This window comes from Anser brachyrhynchus, assembly GCF_964034855.1.
Source record: "Anser brachyrhynchus genome assembly, chromosome: 4".
In the NCBI taxonomy this organism is placed as follows: Eukaryota; Metazoa; Chordata; class Aves; order Anseriformes; family Anatidae; genus Anser; species Anser brachyrhynchus.
The window spans coordinates 35,270,146-35,288,525 of NC_137698.1; the positions used below are offsets into that span (position 1 = coordinate 35,270,146).

Sequence of the window (18,380 nt, forward strand, 5' to 3'; positions counted from 1 at the left end):
TGCACTGCAAGAAGATGGCCATCGGATGCATCACAAGGCAACCGCAGTAGGGCAGAATCCCTTCTGTGGGAGAACAGGGCTGGAACATGCTATTTAACGGAAGATTTCTTTGCTACTCCAAATAAAGCCTTCCTTCAAGTGAAAAAATCAGACCTACCATCATCACTCATCTGTATTGCAGAAGTTACCACAGCTTACACAAAGACAAGAATGAAATCTGTTCTTTGAATTACCTCATTCAAGAAGCTAATAAAAATGTACTAAACTAGCCTCCAAGGTTAAGGACTTCCCAATCACATACAGCATTACACAGTTTTTGTGGCTGGGGCCAAACTGCTCTAGATTTATAGAATACTTCTCTACAATTTAGTTCTCAGAAGCATTAGCGTTCTGCTCTTCATCTACTTGAGGGCAAACCTGGAAGCTAAGTGAAACAATTTACATATGGGAGAACACTGACACGTAGCACTCAAAATGCACAGAAAACAAAACAAAAAATTTATCAAACAACAAACCTGTTAGTCATTCCTATCCCAGTTCATTCACTATTTTAAATGGTTGGTTAGGTTTGATTGTATATGAAAGTGGAATTTAAAGATGCACACTGAGTTAAGTGGTGGATCAGTCTCCAAGCCTGCAGTGCAAAAGCTACAACAACAACAAAAAAAAAGATGAGACTCTTGTCGAGCTGCTTAAAACAGCGGTATGTTTGACCTATTTCTCTCTATGCAATAGTACGGAACAGATACTTTATAGGGCTAAACAAACCACAAACCATCTTGGATATGTACCGCTAATAACAGCACTCTTCTACAACAGTGAGCCCAAGACCATCCCTACACACAACCATTCCAGTTCCTAAACCGGTGTCCCACAGTCTCTGGAAGCATTTCTTGAGAGTAATGAGCCAAATTCAACATATTATCATACTGTATTCTACCAGCAGATCCATATGGCAGCAGCCCAAGGAATTCTGCCAGATTCCTCTTAATCTGCAACAACAGTGTTGGCCTCTAGATCCTAAGCTCTTGCTAGAGCTGATTTTAGAATTTCAAAAAACCCATCGCTAGGAGCATTTAACTAAGCATATTCCACAAGTTTATGACTAAATGTATAGTTGTACGTGGAAATGTAGATTAGATTCTAGTGCTACAAGAGGATACTGATCTGTTCATTCTGGTCTCAAGCAGAACTAATTAATGAATTTCAGTATGTTTGCCAGGAATCACTTTAGGAAAAGACCCAGACATCAGGTCATCTCTGTCTGCTTTGTATCACTGGGGTAATTAAAATTTCTTCTAAAAATCAGTGGGAGGCAAAAGCAAGGAAGGACAGAGTGGGATGAAAAAGAGGGGGGGAAAACTGGAGGCTTAGTAATAGAGCTAATGTGGATAAAATTATAAAAACCATTAACAGCTTAAAGCTGTGCCATAATTCTGTTGCAAGAGAAACCCCTCATTCACTCTCCTAACACCTACTACACAGAAGATGCATCTATTTTCTTTGGATACATAAACAAGAATTGGAGTACCAGAAGTTGTTGTCTAATGCAAAAAGAGGCTAGAACATGCAAGGTTACTTTGAATTCTTTGAAATTCAGCTCCGGGTATAGCCTCCTCTACAACAATCATATTTTTAGAGTAAAGTATTTCTCAAGACAAAAAGAACACCAGTACAAGATTTTATCTGGGTAATTTCCCTTCAACACTTGATTTGCAGTTGGTAAATAAAAGAAACATACACAGACACTTCAACTGATGTTTATTGAACGATATAAAATCCCATCCACCTGGGCCACATATACTCCTCTGCCCTCGTACGTTTTACGGCTATTGTACTCCTTGTATTTCCAGGATAATTGTCTACAATATATGTCAATCTAAGAATATTTTATAAATTAGCAGCTAATGGGATAGTGCAAGACAAACTTATCACCACCATGGCCTTTTCTTGACTTAGCTTCTTTTCAATGTAATGTAAACTCAATTCAGGTTTGATCCACCAACCTGTAAAAAAAATATATATTTATATTTATATTAGAGACAAAAGTGCTCAAGAAAGAGGAAAACTGTTTTAGTTATTCACAGTGTACTCTTACCTTGATACAGTTCCCATGCATTTTTTTCCCTTACAATAATGAAGACAGTCGTTTTGCCATTCTTTTTGCCTTTTTCTGCAAACATAAAGCAATATTTTTTATGTTTTTATAATTTTACTGTAGATAGAAGCATTTCAGGATATGCACGGTGAAAATAAGCATCTTAAAATATTGTCATAAAAAGGGTAACTCAGCCACTAATATTCTAATTTTTAATCCATAAAAATCCAATTCTGTAAGATTTACGGTTCCAGATTTATTTTTTTAATTTGAAGGGATTGCAGAAGGTAACAGGAGCTACTAAAAATTAAAAGCTCAAACATAACAGCAATTACAAAAGATTAATTTCTGGAAAGACAGAAGTTGTATTTCTAAACAGATTGCATCAATTCTAACAGTTTAATAAAATTTCTAAAATTAAACATTATTGAAAACTTTTTTTTTTAATAAAATGTGGTTTCTTTCTTTTTGCATTTAAATTTATTAAAGACTATATTAGATCAACCTGTTTCATTTCTGGTTTTAGTCAACATGATCCATTTCTTGTTTTCAAACATATGATTCAATGAAATATAAAAACATTTGCACTAGAAATTATTGACATCTACATAGAATTTGTGTTCAGTACACATAATGTGAATCTCATTATTTCTCTACATCATATTAAATATTTTTGAAAATATAAAATTCAATAAAAATTATCAACAACTTAGAATCTTTAAGTCACTTACCTTTCCAAGTTACCACTGTGTCCACTTCAATACGGATGTGCCTGCCTTGAAGTAGTTATCCCAACTTTGGCACTTCAGCAGCTGTATTCTATAAAATATGATTTGCTGCACACTGGCTTCTGTGAGACTGAATAGGATGCAAATTTTCTGAAGCTTTGGATTTTGAGGCTTGAATTCCACTACAAACCACAAACACCTTTATACAATATTCACTAACATTTTATTTGAAAAAAATATAAACTCAGATTAAGAGTTGAGAGATGCCTGAAGCTAAACCTCTAGAGGGCCACCAACCAGAAAGCATCCATAATACTCTTGATGTTGCCTGGCGCACTCTATTTAGTTACAGTGCAACAGAGTGTGTAGCTTGAAAAGAACCCTAGTAGAAGTCAAAACTAGAAACAGGAAACACCCTTGGTTGAGAGCCAACAGACAACCCACAAAGCTCTAAAATAAATAAATAAACAAACAAATCCAAGACAGCCTTTTCTTCACTGCAAAGATACCATTTGCAGAGACAATCTGCCTAGCAGCCTGACTACCCATAACTGAACGAAACACTGCTTTTAGCAATTTGTGGACACTGACTCCCAATATTGTAATCAAATAATGTACTGCCAATTTTAATGCAAAAGGATTAGGGTTTAGTACTCCAGACAAACTGCAAACTATTAGAGTGACAAGAGAACTAAGGGAAATTTCAGACAAACCTGAAGTATATGTAGACTCTAACAGGCACACATTTGGCCTGACTACCTTGAACCCTGTAGTTCACATTGGAGCTTTAATGAAGAAACTAAACATAGCCTGTAAAACATGACTTTGCAGTCTGGAGGACAACTGTGGAAGGATGAAAGAAAAAAAAAAAAAAAAAGAAGAACATACCAAGGTTAGAAACATGTGTCCTTTGATCGCTTGCAAATTATGAGTTTGTTGACTCAGCCTTTCTAAAAGTAGCACTCCTGATACAAAGCCTGCAGCTCCCACTGTATCACATCTCGCTCCCTTTTAACGATTCACGAAAAGAACGCTCCTGATAGCAACCCATCCACTGCTGTGAATTGCATTCACAAGCAATCCATTTTATTCATTGAAGGAAATGAGAGAGTTAACAATACACAAGGCTTGAAACACCTACACATTTATCCACTGCACCAGCAGAAACAGCATATTCACCTTCTTTTCTGTGCTCACCTACTGTAACTCACACCAAGGAGAGTATTTTAGAAAAGGTTGTCCTTCCGTATTACAGCTACACATATTAGCTTTGTATATCTTGTTTAGTTACAGGAAATACTTAAAAGAACAACAACAGAAAAAGCCTTTAAATTGAAAGATTAAATACTCAATCCAATTACCTAGCTTTCTAAAACATAACATAATCTTAGTTATTAAATGAAAAAATAATGCAGAATGAGAATATTTGCATGTATTTGCTCTTATGAAGAGCATGAGAAGCCCTGAGAGGTTAAAAGGCGGCGTTTACAAATGTAAGCCAAGAGCCAGCAAAAGCAATAAATATGGCCAAACACACAAACATGATCTCCCCTTTATTTGTAATGAATAAATACATACACATGCATACAAATACAAATAAATATGTGGTAAAATCTGTTTTTCTACAAATTTTATACACCATAATATGAATAATTATAAAACCCTGCATTTGACACCCTACTGTAACGTCATTGTACAAAGCATCAGAATGAAATGTCAAGATCTTTGGAAATGACACTGTTCCAACTGTCCCACACAGCCCTGCCAGTATTTTCTTCTCCAATAATTTCCCTGTTGCCATTACAAGGATTTATATCATCCTTGTGTTGTACAGTGTTTTCTGGTCTTTGTTTTTGTTAAAATCCATTTCTTATCTTACATTACGACTGTAAGGTCTTTGAAGGCAAAGAACATATTCTTTGTTTCTATGTCCAGCATCCACTGCAATGAAGTACTGATGCTTCATTAGTGTAAATAGCATGCACACAAAAATACTAGGAATAAACACTTATCAGCTGACCGTCACATCTTGTTTATTCAAAAATTCATTAAATGGACTGAAATACACTAACCCCTTTAGTAGGGCAAAAGCTTACTGGAATTCTGAAGAGTACATACAGAAACACAAGCACATATTGCACGATTACCCAGTGCTCTGTCATTAGCAATGATCAGGCAGCATGCCATTCAGATCGGTTTACCCAATTTAAAGGGGAAAAAAATTGTCAATTCAATGGTTCACTTAACATTGAAAGCTGCAACACAGTATAGTTCTTAGGTCACATACAAGAATTTACTCTTTAAACTCTTCAGGAATGCAACAACTTTTCCCCTCTCAATAGCCCTGGAGCTTTCACAGATTGTTTTTTATATCAAAATTTTACTTAAGAGAACCCATTCTAGCATTCTCCATAAGGCCTTCTCCTTTGGATCCTCCTCCACACATGCAAGCACAGGACCCTGAGTGTCTAGGCTGACGGAAACGTTAGCCAACTGAATTCCACTCTCTTATCATCAGTTCTATTTACTTACTTCAGAGCACTGTCTGTGGTGCAGTGGAAGATGAGGACTGCATCACTCAGAAATTTCATATGAATTTGAGTGAAGTTTCCCCAAATTAACTGGAAATAACATAGGCCCATCAAGAAGACAGAAATGTGTGTCCATATTACTTGTAAGATGCCACATATTTGTAGTGCAACACCTCAGCAAACTATTTTCTATCCCCGTAAGAATGACTTTTGTTTTGATTTTCTTTTTTAATCTGTTTGCTCATAGTACATGTTTTGTGTCTTTTGGAGCAGTCTAATGCATTTGGAGCATACCAATCCAGGGATTGATCCAGACTCCTTACTCTTTAATGTCATCAACTATAGTCACAAATACAAATGGAGACTTTATATACAATCTTCTCACTATGCACAAACTACATTAAGACTTTGAAAACAGCAGTCTTTAAACAAAACAAAGATTTTCAGTCAATTAAAACATCACATGTGGATTTCATATGGAAGTGCTTTCTGCTATCCACAGAGCAGAGAAACAGTCTGAAGAGTTCACACACGCTACAGTGAAATGAAAGAGCTGCTGTGACTTCCACCAGAAAACATTAAGTTCTTTGTTGTGCTTGCTGCTCTTTCTGGTTTAGACCCAGCCAATTACTAAAGGATGTGCTTTAAGTACAGGAATAGTTTCAATGACACTTCTGATTAGTTATGCTCTTAAAGTTATGCACATACCGAATACCCTCCTTAAGTGAAGCTCATGTTTCCTTGCAAATTCTGCTTTACTGGAGATGACTTACCTTTTTTTTTTTTTTCCCCAAGTCAAACATTTGTTGATTTGAAAAACATTTAGCTTGAATAGGTTTTCAAATTTCTACACCACAGCAAACCACCACAATTACAATGCATTGCTTCTTCATCTCCCTTTCCAGCCAAAGACAAAGCAACACAAAAGATGAAACAAGTCTCCTTTAGTATTTCTTGTATGTCCCTTTACCAGCACTTCAAAAGATCTGCTGTGTTGTCAAAAAGCAGTCTTAGTTCAGAGGCTGGCAGTGCCACTATGCCCCTAAAGGCTCTAAAGCACTTACTTGCTGAGAATTGCTTTAAACATGCACATGGCCACACCTCAGTACTACTTCATGCTCTGAAATGAACATCTGACTTCACCTGTTTCTATTTCTCCCATCGCATGAACATTGCAGGTATTATGCACTGTGATATGTTTTAAGACTAAGGATTTTCCAGGTGTTACTACATGAAGTTGATGTTGGCTTAAGAGCTCAGTATTATTAATTTTTTCTCTTCAGTTTAATAAAAATTATAAATGGGCCTACTTTTTTTTTAAAAATGCTTCATAGAAAAATGTTTCTCATATAACTGTTTTAAGCAAAACATATAGCTAAAACAAATATGTATTTTGTCTAATATATGTAAAATTTTTGCCCTTTTTAAGTAGACAAATACAGAAAACAAGTGAAAACAGAATCTATCCTTTGTACTGGAGACATTGAATTTTTCAGAATTAACATCTTTTGAGCTAACTTTACCTATAAGTTGCCAACATTTTAAAAAAAAGGTATGTTTTGCCATGCCCAGTCCCTTTCAGAAGACTCTGGCTTCCCAGACTCTTTCCGTCTAGCCCCTCTCTTTTCTCTTCTAATTTACTTCCACTGTAATTTTCATCTTCTTTCTGTTTTTGCAGTCTTGCTATTTGTACTCACTATTCTTCCTTCCCCCATATGCTGGTTTACATATTCTAGTCCCACTGAGATTTTTATTCTAACCTCCTCACTCATCTTCTTTCATTTCGTAGCCTTCTTTTTTTAACCTGTGTTGTTGTTTTTTTCCTCTTCAAATAATGTTCAGGCAATTAAGAAACCAAAATGGCTCATATTACCACTGAGGCATCTCTCAATGGCAAATAAATAACCCCTTTGAATTGCAGCATTTGTTCCAATGAGATACCAAAACATTATAACAAACAGCAAGAACATGTGCATGCTATTCAGGAATTCGTGGAGTGTACTGCCATTCTTCCTCCATGCAAGTCACAAAGCAAGACTAGAAGAGCTGAGATGACCAAGATCTCTAGTCTGCTAAACCCTTGGGAAGAAAAACTAATTTACACTTTTGAAATTCATTTAGGAGAGGAGAGGAAGAGAAAGCAAAATCTGGGTTTTTGTCCAAACTGACTATCGCTATTCATCACAGGATTACTTAAAGGCCAAGCATTGTACAAACACAGCTGTAGCCATCCCCCGAGTTCATTATCTCAGAAAGTGAATACTAAGGGAAGGTTTAGCTTCAAAGCAAAATGAACATGATCACTAGATACCAACATGAATTTCTTGATGCCTTTTTAGTGAAGGGAAGGACATGGGTCACAGAAACCAAAGGAGACCAGACAGATATGGCAAGGGAGAAGGAACAAGACAGCCAAGTATGAAATGACACTGACATTAAGGGTCTGAAAAGCAAAGGAGAACAAGAGTGCATGCAGCCAGTCAGCAAAAACATCACAATTCAAAGTGAAACTATAGTCCACTGAATATTAAAGCTGAATATATTCCTACTTTGCCTGGCATATCTGGCTGGCCTTTCCCTACAGCCACAGTGCAGAAGCAAGCAAGACAATTCACAGGTCTTATTTTTCTCTGGACTGGCCTCTCTTCCACTACTGGTGGTTCTGAGTGTCTTGGGAAAAGAGGTCAGATTGGGTCTAGATTTTGCTTTTTTCCTTCAGTAGAGATGTGCTTCTACAACTCATCTTCTGCTTGGAGACTGAGAAATACTCTGCCTAGAAGAGACTTATCCATAACTGACAAGAATAAGATCTAAACAATTTTTTCCTTAATGCTCTTCTGTCCTCTATCTAGTCTTAATGATTGCACAATCCTAGTGCCAGTTAAGTAACACAACAGGCTGCACAGTCTAGTGGCCAGCATTCAAGTCTCAGCATTGGTTTGATTTTGCCTAACATCCCCTCCTCAACCTACCATAACTGGTTCACAGCCATGGTTTGGATGTATGCAGCTTTTAAACAAAGTAAAAGTGTCACTGATTGGTTTCTGGCTAGTATGAAATAAATGTACTTATCAATAAAGTGTTAAAAAACAAAACAAAAAAAAACACAGCTTATGCACTAAGATACTCTTATCTCAGGGCACGTCTCCATCTCCAGGTTTCCATATATAAATTGAATGGAAATTCTCTAATCACTCAGCAGAGTGATGATAGTGGAACAACTGCACCAGGATTTCAAAGCCAGTAACAGTTAACTACGTATCCTCCCAAAACTGAATCGTAGATCTCCTTTAGTAAAGCAGTCCACAGAGCAAGACAAAATGAACACTGATGGAATTTAAAAATGTTTGAGGAATCATAACCATTTTAACCACTTGGCTTAACAAGTTACTGTATTTAAACTGGAATTACAACGGCTATTGCTTCTACAGTTTGGAATTTTGTTAATCATTTCATTTGCTACAGGGGAAAAGAGATGCCTTTCTGCAGTCTGTCAGGGCCATAAATTACAAAGGCATGAAGTGTGAAGTGTTGCTTCAAGTTTCTGTCAGTGCCCCTCCATCTTGACTCTACCGCACTTCTGTAACTCCAGACTTAGCGTATATTAGCAGAAGCGGCTAAAAATTAGCAGAGTCAAAGCAGTGGTTGATGAAATATTTGAAAGCTTTTAACTTGCAGCTGGTGACTTCTCCTAGGACTTCACCAGGGCTATAAATAAAATATTTAATAATCATAATAATCATAAACCCAACTTATGCAAGACTCTTAGAAAGTCTGCAATGCAAAGAATTCATAATAATTTAAAATGAATATTAGATTGACAAGAAGCCTATCTGCCATTAACAGTAGGTCTTCGGTCTGCCCTAAGAGAAGAAGGCTCACTTATAAAAGCAACATATTCAAATTGACTAAACATTTTTGCCATGCCTTAAAACACTCCTCTCTTTTGTCTTTGCTATAAATACATGGAGGTCACACTTTGGGCTTCCTTCACTCTTAGAAGCAGCTCTAGTGTGGGAGAGAAGTTGCTGTAGGCAGACCACTGATGGCAAGTTCACTGCTAGAAATAACAGTGAAAAGATAGAAATCCCTTTAAAAAAATTATAGCCTTCCAGTTCTAAAGAAGACATAAAAACAAGGAATTATGGAAAATGATGCGGTATCTTTTTTTTTTTTTTTTTTTTTTTTTTTTTTTTTTTTACCTATTTTCCATTCCCTGCTTCTCCACATTTTCAGAAAAGCAAGAATGGCCAGTACAACCAATGTTTCAAATGTGAAATTGATGTCCAGTTTCTAAGGGCATGTGAATGAGCAGGCAAAACAATAAGCTGGTGCTAATATGTGGTGATCTAGTGATTTTAATAGGCAGAACTAAACCCATCCTCCATATGCCATTAAAAACACCCTGGCTCAGCTCACTCTCTATTCACTTTTTCTTAATTTGTGTGGTCACCATAACAGCTACAAAATCATGGCCTTATTGCACTGTTTACCTTCACTTATAAGGTCAAAAATGGCTTACACCTCTTGAAATATTTATTTCTTAGGACTTGAGCCACATCTGCTGCACAATAATTTCCCAGTGGAACAATACTGTAACTGCTCAAGGTGTATGGAGGGGCAGCATCACACCCTAAGTCAATTAAGCCAACAAAACATACCATGTAGATAAAGCTATGCCAAAAGAAGTTTTGCCTAGCCTGTATTATTCAGGGAGGTGGCAAAATTTCATTTAAGAAAAACTTGTGACAAACATTATTTAAAGTAGATAAGACTCGACTTAGATAGCCAATTTCAACACTGTTAACCTTTAAAAGAAATAACTATTTCACTGCTCACAGTGCTTAAGAAGTAAGAGGGGAAAAAGTACATGCTGGAATTTTTCCAAATAATTTTTTTTTTTTTTTTTTGAAAATAAGAGTAAGGTGGATACTGCCCATCCTCCCAGCAAAAGGAGAGCATCTCAAACACCCGGTTCCAGACGTCAATTTAGTCATTAGGGACTCCCAAAGGAGAACCCTAGCAAAGGGACACCAGTAAAAGATTTATTTATCTATTACAAATTCCAGGGCCCAGACTGCGTGCAGTGCAAGCAGATATTCTGGACAGTATCTTGTATGGGTAAGGTGCCTTAGAAACCAGCAGCTGCCACAACAACAACAACTTCCATTTTCAGTAATACCTCAAATACAAAGGCTTAAAATAACACACATTCAGCTGAAAATGAAGGAAATGTTAATACCTGGCTCTCTCATAATGCTTTCTAAAACCCACAAAATTCAGAGTACAGTGAAGTCGTTTTTTTTTCCTTTTTTTTTTTTTTTTTAAACCATGTGAACTCTGAGAAAAATTAAGACACAGAACAACTAATTCTGTGAAACTTTGGTCAGAGTACTTAAAGTAAGAGCTAGAACTGAGCCTGGGCTTTTTATTTTCCAGTTTTGTATCACTTCTGCTCACAAAAAAGCATATACAAATATCATAATGAAAATCTATTTGCATACTATACACACAGAAGCACAGCTACCACCAGGAAATAAGCATTCTGAAATGTCAGTTCAACTATGAACCAGGATATTTATTGAGTATAAACAGCCAAAAGTATACAGGGTATAGAGGGTATTCTTTAGAGTTAAGTTGTAATGTCACATTTAACCCCATGCTACCCATTAAGCAGAACATTTGAAACAATGCTCAGAAAGATGGAGATGTATCAAAACTTACCTTCTCATGATTTTCTATAAGGATTTCAACAACGATGTTCTGAAACTTCAGGTCCATGATGGCTGCTACAGTTTCTTCCTGTGGCCTCATTAAGGTTGGTCCAAATACTACCCCTAAATTTGCTACAGTCATTAGATTCCTCTTGGCATGCTTTGAAACACTATTTGAAAAGAATTGAAGGAAAAAACAGGAAATAGGTTATGAAAAATTTCCATTACTGTTGGAAACTGCAGTCTACTTTACAAATGAAAACATTACATTTCCTTAATCCATGTTTTAGAAGTTCATTTTATGCAAAGTTTCTTCAAATAAAGTCATACTGAATTGTGGAAAACAGAAAATCCATTCTTCCACTGGCAATTTAAAAACAAAAGCTGTCTCTTTCTGAACTTAAATATATAAAATGCACTTAGCCTTGGACCTGGGCAAGTGTGAAACCAACTTAAATTTGCTAACAGATCTCCACTATTCACTTTGCCAGAATTTGTGAAAAGAAAGTATAATGTTCACCTTCTCACTTCAATCAAACCCTCAACTGCTGGCAAGACTGCTAAAGTAAATACTTATATGGCTTCATTAACAGATTAGATTTCTGCCTTTACCTCCAAAATATACACAGCATGAGTCAAACGTCTTGTCTGCTTTTGCACGTCTGCTGCTTTGTATTGTGTATGACAGCATCAAGATGGGCTTCAGCTACAGGCACAGTAACCAGGCTATTTGTAGTTAAACAAAGGTAAGGACAAGGGGTCTGACAAGGCACGAAAGCAGGTCACAGCACTTACTTTGCTAAATGTTTCACCAAAATGTCCAGCATCTCTTTGTTCTTTTCTGGGAGCTTATGGACCAAGAAGTGAACAGCATTAACTCGAGATTCAGGACTTCCACTTTCTACAGGACATAGAAACAAATAAGCATCACATAAAAAAAAAAATCATCCACAGAAACACAAAGCTTCTTCCAACTCTGCACAGAAATATACTGCATATACTTTGCTTCAACAATTACATGTCTCCAAACAGCAACACTGAACACACATGCTTTGTTTTCACAAATAGTCTTGTTCTAGAATTATTAGTTTATTTACTTATTTTGTGAACTGATCTTTCAATCCACCCGCAAAAGTATGCCTTTGTTCCTTCTATACATAAAAATTGTCAGATGTAGTTCTCGTTTTGCTGCCTCAGACTCATCTGCTTTCAAATATACTATAAAGTGAAGAGTGTTGTTCCCGGGTGCAACTTTCTCTTTGCAAAAACCTGAAGTGGAATTGTACTACTTTACATGTTACCATTATTAACCGATTGTCCTCATCACTAAAATTCAATTTTGTTGGTACTATGCAGCTAATAATACTGCATCTACGCTACCTTGCATTAGAGACTGCATAAAATAACACTTGCCGAAGATTAATCTGCTCAGAAAGACAAAAACTAATGACCCCTGAAGACACAGAAGAATAATGATGCTAAAAAAGAAATACTGAGTGAGATTACTATGATAAAGTGTCCTGAATAACAATGCCATCCCACTCTAGTACAGCACAGAGAGAGTAACATTAAGCAAGGGCCTTTTTATGATTTTGTGTTGAATTCAATAATTTTGCCCCCATATGTTTCACTAGCATACAGATGAAAACAAGAATTTATAAAAGGTGGAAATAAACCACATTCCTACTTGTCAAGGTTATATTAAACCACAAAACTACATCTGAATTGTGGCTTATAATGAGAGGAGTGGAAGCATTTCTCTTGTATATAACATACTTAGTACAAGGTAAATAAACAGAAAAAAATAGAATCTACCATGAATGCAAGGTTTTGACACTGGAACTGCTCATCAGGTCCCATTTTACTCCAAGGCAACTTTGACTGTTAAGTGTATTTCATATAGAATACCCACCTTATTTCTTTCAGTGCATACTCCTACAGATTATTTTTTATTATTGTTATTATTCTTTGAACATTGCTACATTTTTTAGGGTTAATTTTTTTATTATTATTATTATTTTGCAGTGAATACCTCTGCATAAATTGCAAGATAAAAAGGTTACCAAAACACAAAATGTTTAGCTCCTTGTCAGCTAATCAAAATTAGGACAGTCATAAAAACTTTAGCCTTCTTTAAAACAAGAATACTTCACAAATATGTGAAAACACAAGCCCTAACTAAAGGATGGCTAAGCAACTTAATCTAATTACTATCTACTGTGATATGTATCACAGTAAAAGAAAATTGGAAGAAGTTTTTGTTTTGATTTTTTTTAAATATATATATATATAAAATAGTTTCAGAGAAAAGGATATTCCTTACTATTCCTGGCATTGTTTTTTTATAGCTAACATAGGAAACAACACTGCATACCTATTTTTAAGTATACCGTAATTCAGATCTGCAATGTTGATTAAATTTTCCTCCCCGCTACACAGAACCAGCCTCCCAACAAAATTGTTTACTACTTACGAACACTGTACTATTTAAAACATGTAATTCAAATAATTTCTTTTATGAAGGAGACTATAAAATAGAGAAGGGAAAATGCTGTGAGAAACTGATGGCAAAACATAGATCAAAAAATTATTTTAACACTTTCCAATACAAGGGGCCAGACTCACCATCTAGGTAATAAAATCTTGAATTTTGTTTAAGCACTTGGCTTCTGAAACGTGTTTTGGCAATGAATTTCATGGGCTAATTCTCATTATGAGTTAAGGGCCACAAGCAAATACATTCTGCAGTCCTGAAAAGTCATTACAGCAAACCGAAGAAGATAAAGCAATTGTCTCAAAGTTTATATTAATTTTGCTTTCCGCAGTTTGCCAGAAGTGCTACAGGCTGGAAAGAAAATCAGCTAAATATCTGTTTGATACTTTGCCAAAAATTTCTTATACTGTTTCTCTCTGTCCTCTTCCAAAAAATTCTATGTACATTAGATACCATACAGCTGAACTACAAATGCTGTACTGCCTTTTCCAAGTCTGTGTTTGAACTGCCATCGTGTAATCTGGCCTGTTCATTCCTTTCTTCAACTAATATACGAGGGGAACATTTGAGGCAGCCTGGATACAGACTAACAAGGCACTGAAAACAAGGGTCAGGCAATTATACTTTCAGGATTTAAATGAGCCCAAGTTGACATATTTTCTTTTACTAAGCTTCTACTCTATAAATGGAAGAAAAAACATCTCAGTCCAAGTAGAATTTTATCATTATACAATTAAGGGAATAAGAATGAAATGTTTAGAATGCATAACCAAAAGCTTTTACGTAGAAGTGAAAATCATGCTATGCTATGTCTGTCACAAACTTGTCTTTCAATAGTCACATCACTTGTGACACATACTGAAACTGAACACAGGTTAAAACTTCTGTATTTTTAAAACTTTTATTATTTTTTATTCCTATATTTTTTACCGGGTTGAAGAATTTTTCTGAAACTGTGTTTACTGCATGCTCCTAAGGCCACAACTATAAGAAAATATTTCTATTTGAACTACTGTCAAATATTTACTGGCAGGAATGATGAATTCGCCATGCAACTCATACGTCATCAGTGGCTCTGGAAGGTTTCTGTAAAACAAGGATGACATAATAAGTTTATCCATATTCCTTTCCATCTGTATTTATTCTAAGTAGGAAACTTTTTTTAAAACAATCAGTAGCATAGTCCTTGTATGGGAGGAAAGCGTTGTTACGGTAGCCCTTGATTTTAATGACTTTCAGTACAAATGGAAAACTAGGAAATCAGGAAAAACTGAGGAAAATAAGACTAAATACATCTATTCATATTCCATGAGCTGAAGTGATGCCTCCAATCTATCATAAGCACCTTTCCAAATTACAACACTGAGACCATTTTACAGCTGAATATTGTAACACGCATACTATGTAATTCAACATTCCTAAGGGTTTTTAAAATACAGAGGCAAAGCCAATGCCTTGTTGTAAAGAAATAAAGGCCATACAGTTAAGTTGCTGAACAGCAACCATCCACAAATTAAACTTCTAAAGCATTTCAAATGGAAAAATTGAAAACCTTAGTCACCAGTGAAAAAGGTACCAAATAACACAAATCAGAGTTAAAACATCAGAGTTAAAACTTTTGTTTATTAAGCTCACTCCATGACTGATGCTCACGAAATACCAGAATAAACACTCAGATGGGAAATACTGTAAGCAGGAAATATTTAATCTAGTGCACACTATTTTTACTCTTTCTTACATTACCTATGACTTTTATCTTCAAAAAAATTTCTTCAGCATTCTTTGATATGGTTTCAATAATAACAGTAAGAGATTAAAAATACTGTATTTGCGGTATGCTACAAGAGATACACGTAAGTTCTATGTTCTTAGGCAATTTAGTAAAATATTTTGATCAGAAATCAGCCAAATCATTTGAACATCTAAGATTCCTACTTTTCACACTCAGAATATTATTACTATTTCACTAGAATATCAGGAACATCTGTCAGAAGAAAAAGAGGAAAATATTAAAAAATTCATAACCTTTCCCCTTTTCATTCTACCACGTTAAAACATAAAAAGGCATAAAACTCCTGTAATAATCTCAGCTGACTTTCAGTAATGACTCTCAGCAAGTTTACCAACAATTCAGATCTCCAAACCATCAGAGAAGTGCTTACGTATCTAACACAAAATTGTTTTGGGGCTTGTCTCACATGAACACAAGTATTAGTCTTGCTAAATTATTTTGCTTGCCCCAAGAAAAATTACAAACATGACATTTGCACAAAATGCACCTCTGTTCATACAAGAAAATATAATATAAGCTGTGTTATTTGCTTTTCTTAACACATAGCATGTGAGAATTAAAATACAAAATCCATGGTCTGAAAAAAATAAATGAGAGAGAGGCTTACCGCAGATACTGCTTCATAGCACTAGTAATTGTCTTCACTTCCCAATCTACAGAGTTTTCCAGATCAACTTCGTTGCAGGTTTTTGCATCTACAAAATAATCAGGAAGTGAAGAGGGGCATGAAAAAGGTGATTCTAAATCAGTATGCCCTATATGAACTGGAACACATTAAATTTGATTATGCATTTGCTCACATGAATGTGGAAGCAGTATGTCCTTTTTACTATTAATTAATACTAACAAGACTTAATATCCAAACCTCTTTATAAATTCTACTTAAGTATTTTATTATAGAAAGCACTTTACTGATTTTTTCTTTAATGAAGGATTAAAAATCACTTTCATGTGAAATGATCTCTATAGCAATTGCTATTTTCACACCTTAAATTAAACAGAAAGATGTACACAAACACAGAAAGATGTATATAGACAGTTTAGAAAAAAGACCTAGTAAGGATAACTTATCTTTTTTATTATTTAAAACACAAATACACTGAGAAATCTTTTCTAATCTTTATCATAGTTTTCCCTATAAGCAGTTATTTTGGGCTGATGACGAAAATAGCCAACTGCAATGTGACCGCCTTTACTGTGTGAAAACCTTTAAAAGGTGCTCCAAAAGTAGAAAAAGGGCTGTTCTCTATTAGTAAGCTTTCTCTACAAGATGGCTTTAACATCTCCCTTACTTGATCAGTTTTAGCCAAGGGGAAAAATATTTTCTCGCTTGACAATTTGTCATTTTCTCAAAGCTCCTCCCATCTTTTATCTGGCTACTTGGTAAAGTCTCATAACATGAAATGCTGTATGTCTGAAGGATCAATCAGCTGAAGATTTTTTGACAAAACATTGGAAACAGCACAGCACAATGAAATGTTTTACAACTAAAAAAAAAGTTGTCTCAAAACAAGAAGCAATAGCTATTTGACAGTTGAGAAGATCACATGTATGTGGCCAAATTAGCTCAACGTATTTTGTACCTTCAAGTACTTGAGCTTTATTATTATTTTATGTTCCTGTCAGTCGCAACAGTAAACTGCAACAACAGTGAGTGACACAGATTACATGTTGAAACATTCATACAACTCAGAATTCATTTGTTATTTTGCTTGTCAGACAAACAGCAGACACATTTAAAAAATCAAATTAGGATCCCTGATTAAAGGTACAGTCCTTTTACTGGGACTAAATAATACTGTTCCAAAGGCTGTGCCAAGCAATTATTTCTGTAACTGAATATTCTCCCTCATTATATCAATTATTTAAATCCCATTTTAAAATACAAGTCAGGTTACATTTTCAACCAAAATTGTTAGTAGTCAACCACCACCCAAAATCCTCAAGTCTGTCTCAGGAAAACATTTATATTTTTCTTCTTTTTAGCATGCGAGCTTCTTCTGCTTTCAAATTCTCTTTTTGGAGAATAAAAGCTTTCTGCAAAATTAATTAAATAATTGTATTATTAAACCACTAGGTAATATCCAGTTTTTTTAAACAACTGGATATTTAAATATTCAGTTAATAATCATCAGCTCTCCCATAATCATTAGTTCTCCTTTACAGTCAAAGGACATACTCAATTATATAGATCTTGGTGGTGATGAATTTGAGGAGGAAAAAACCTGAACACCTCAATTTCACAGAATCACAGAATCATCTAGGTTGGAAGAGACCTCCAAGATCACTGAGTCTAACCTCTGAGTTCAAAACAAGGCTCTTCAAAAATGTATGGTATTGATGAAATATTTCATACGTCTTGGGGGAAAAAATAATTTAAAAAAAAAAAAAAAAAATCAAATTTAGCCCTGCTACCAACCCCAAACTAACCCTAGTTTGACTGTAAAAAGCCCTCAAAACCCATTAAATTTTTTTCCACTTTCAGTTTGACAGTTGCCCTACACAGCTCCTTGCCCCACCACTCCATACATATGCAAACATATACAAATTTACTCAGACACACACAAAAATATATATTTGACTGTTCCTGTTTTCTTTTTCCCTCTACCTCAAACATCTCAGACCAGTATACAAACTGTAACTGCAACCAAGATTTGAAAATCGACTCCATTAGTTTTCATGCTATTTGTTCACATTAACGGCCACTGTGCGTTGAATGGCAATTTTACGCCTATAAAAATAACTATGCACATTTATGGAACAGCTTTTGACAGATCAACTCTAAATTTCATGCAAATCTTTCTGACAATAACGGAGCTCAGTTTATAAAACAAGTCCACTTCACTAAACTAGGTTAGAATTAGACTCTCTCTACTTTCATAGGCAGTATGCCCACTGTAGGAGTGTATGCAGACTGTATATAAAATAATAAGGAATTCAGTTTTGAAAGGCAGAGGTACTATAATGTTTTCCACTACAAAATGTAATGTCTGGCATTTTTCATGACAGGCAGCATCAGAAAT

General features: G+C 35.3%; 1 protein-coding gene across 2 annotated transcripts in view; it reads right to left on the minus strand.

The window, feature by feature from the left end:
* Nucleotides 1-18,380, minus strand: part of ARHGAP10 (Rho GTPase activating protein 10) — a 144,223-nt gene that overhangs the window by 41,945 nt on the left and 83,898 nt on the right. For both annotated transcript variants that reach the window (XM_080588631.1, XM_080588632.1), the window contains exons 15-18: nt 15,965-16,052; nt 14,593-14,651; nt 11,867-11,972; nt 11,082-11,241 (exon numbers count right to left, since the gene is read on the minus strand). In XM_080588631.1, coding sequence (XP_080444757.1) covers nt 11,082-11,241; nt 11,867-11,972; nt 14,593-14,651; nt 15,965-16,052 — 413 coding nt within the window. The remainder of the gene's footprint in view (nt 1-11,081; nt 11,242-11,866; nt 11,973-14,592; nt 14,652-15,964; nt 16,053-18,380) is intronic.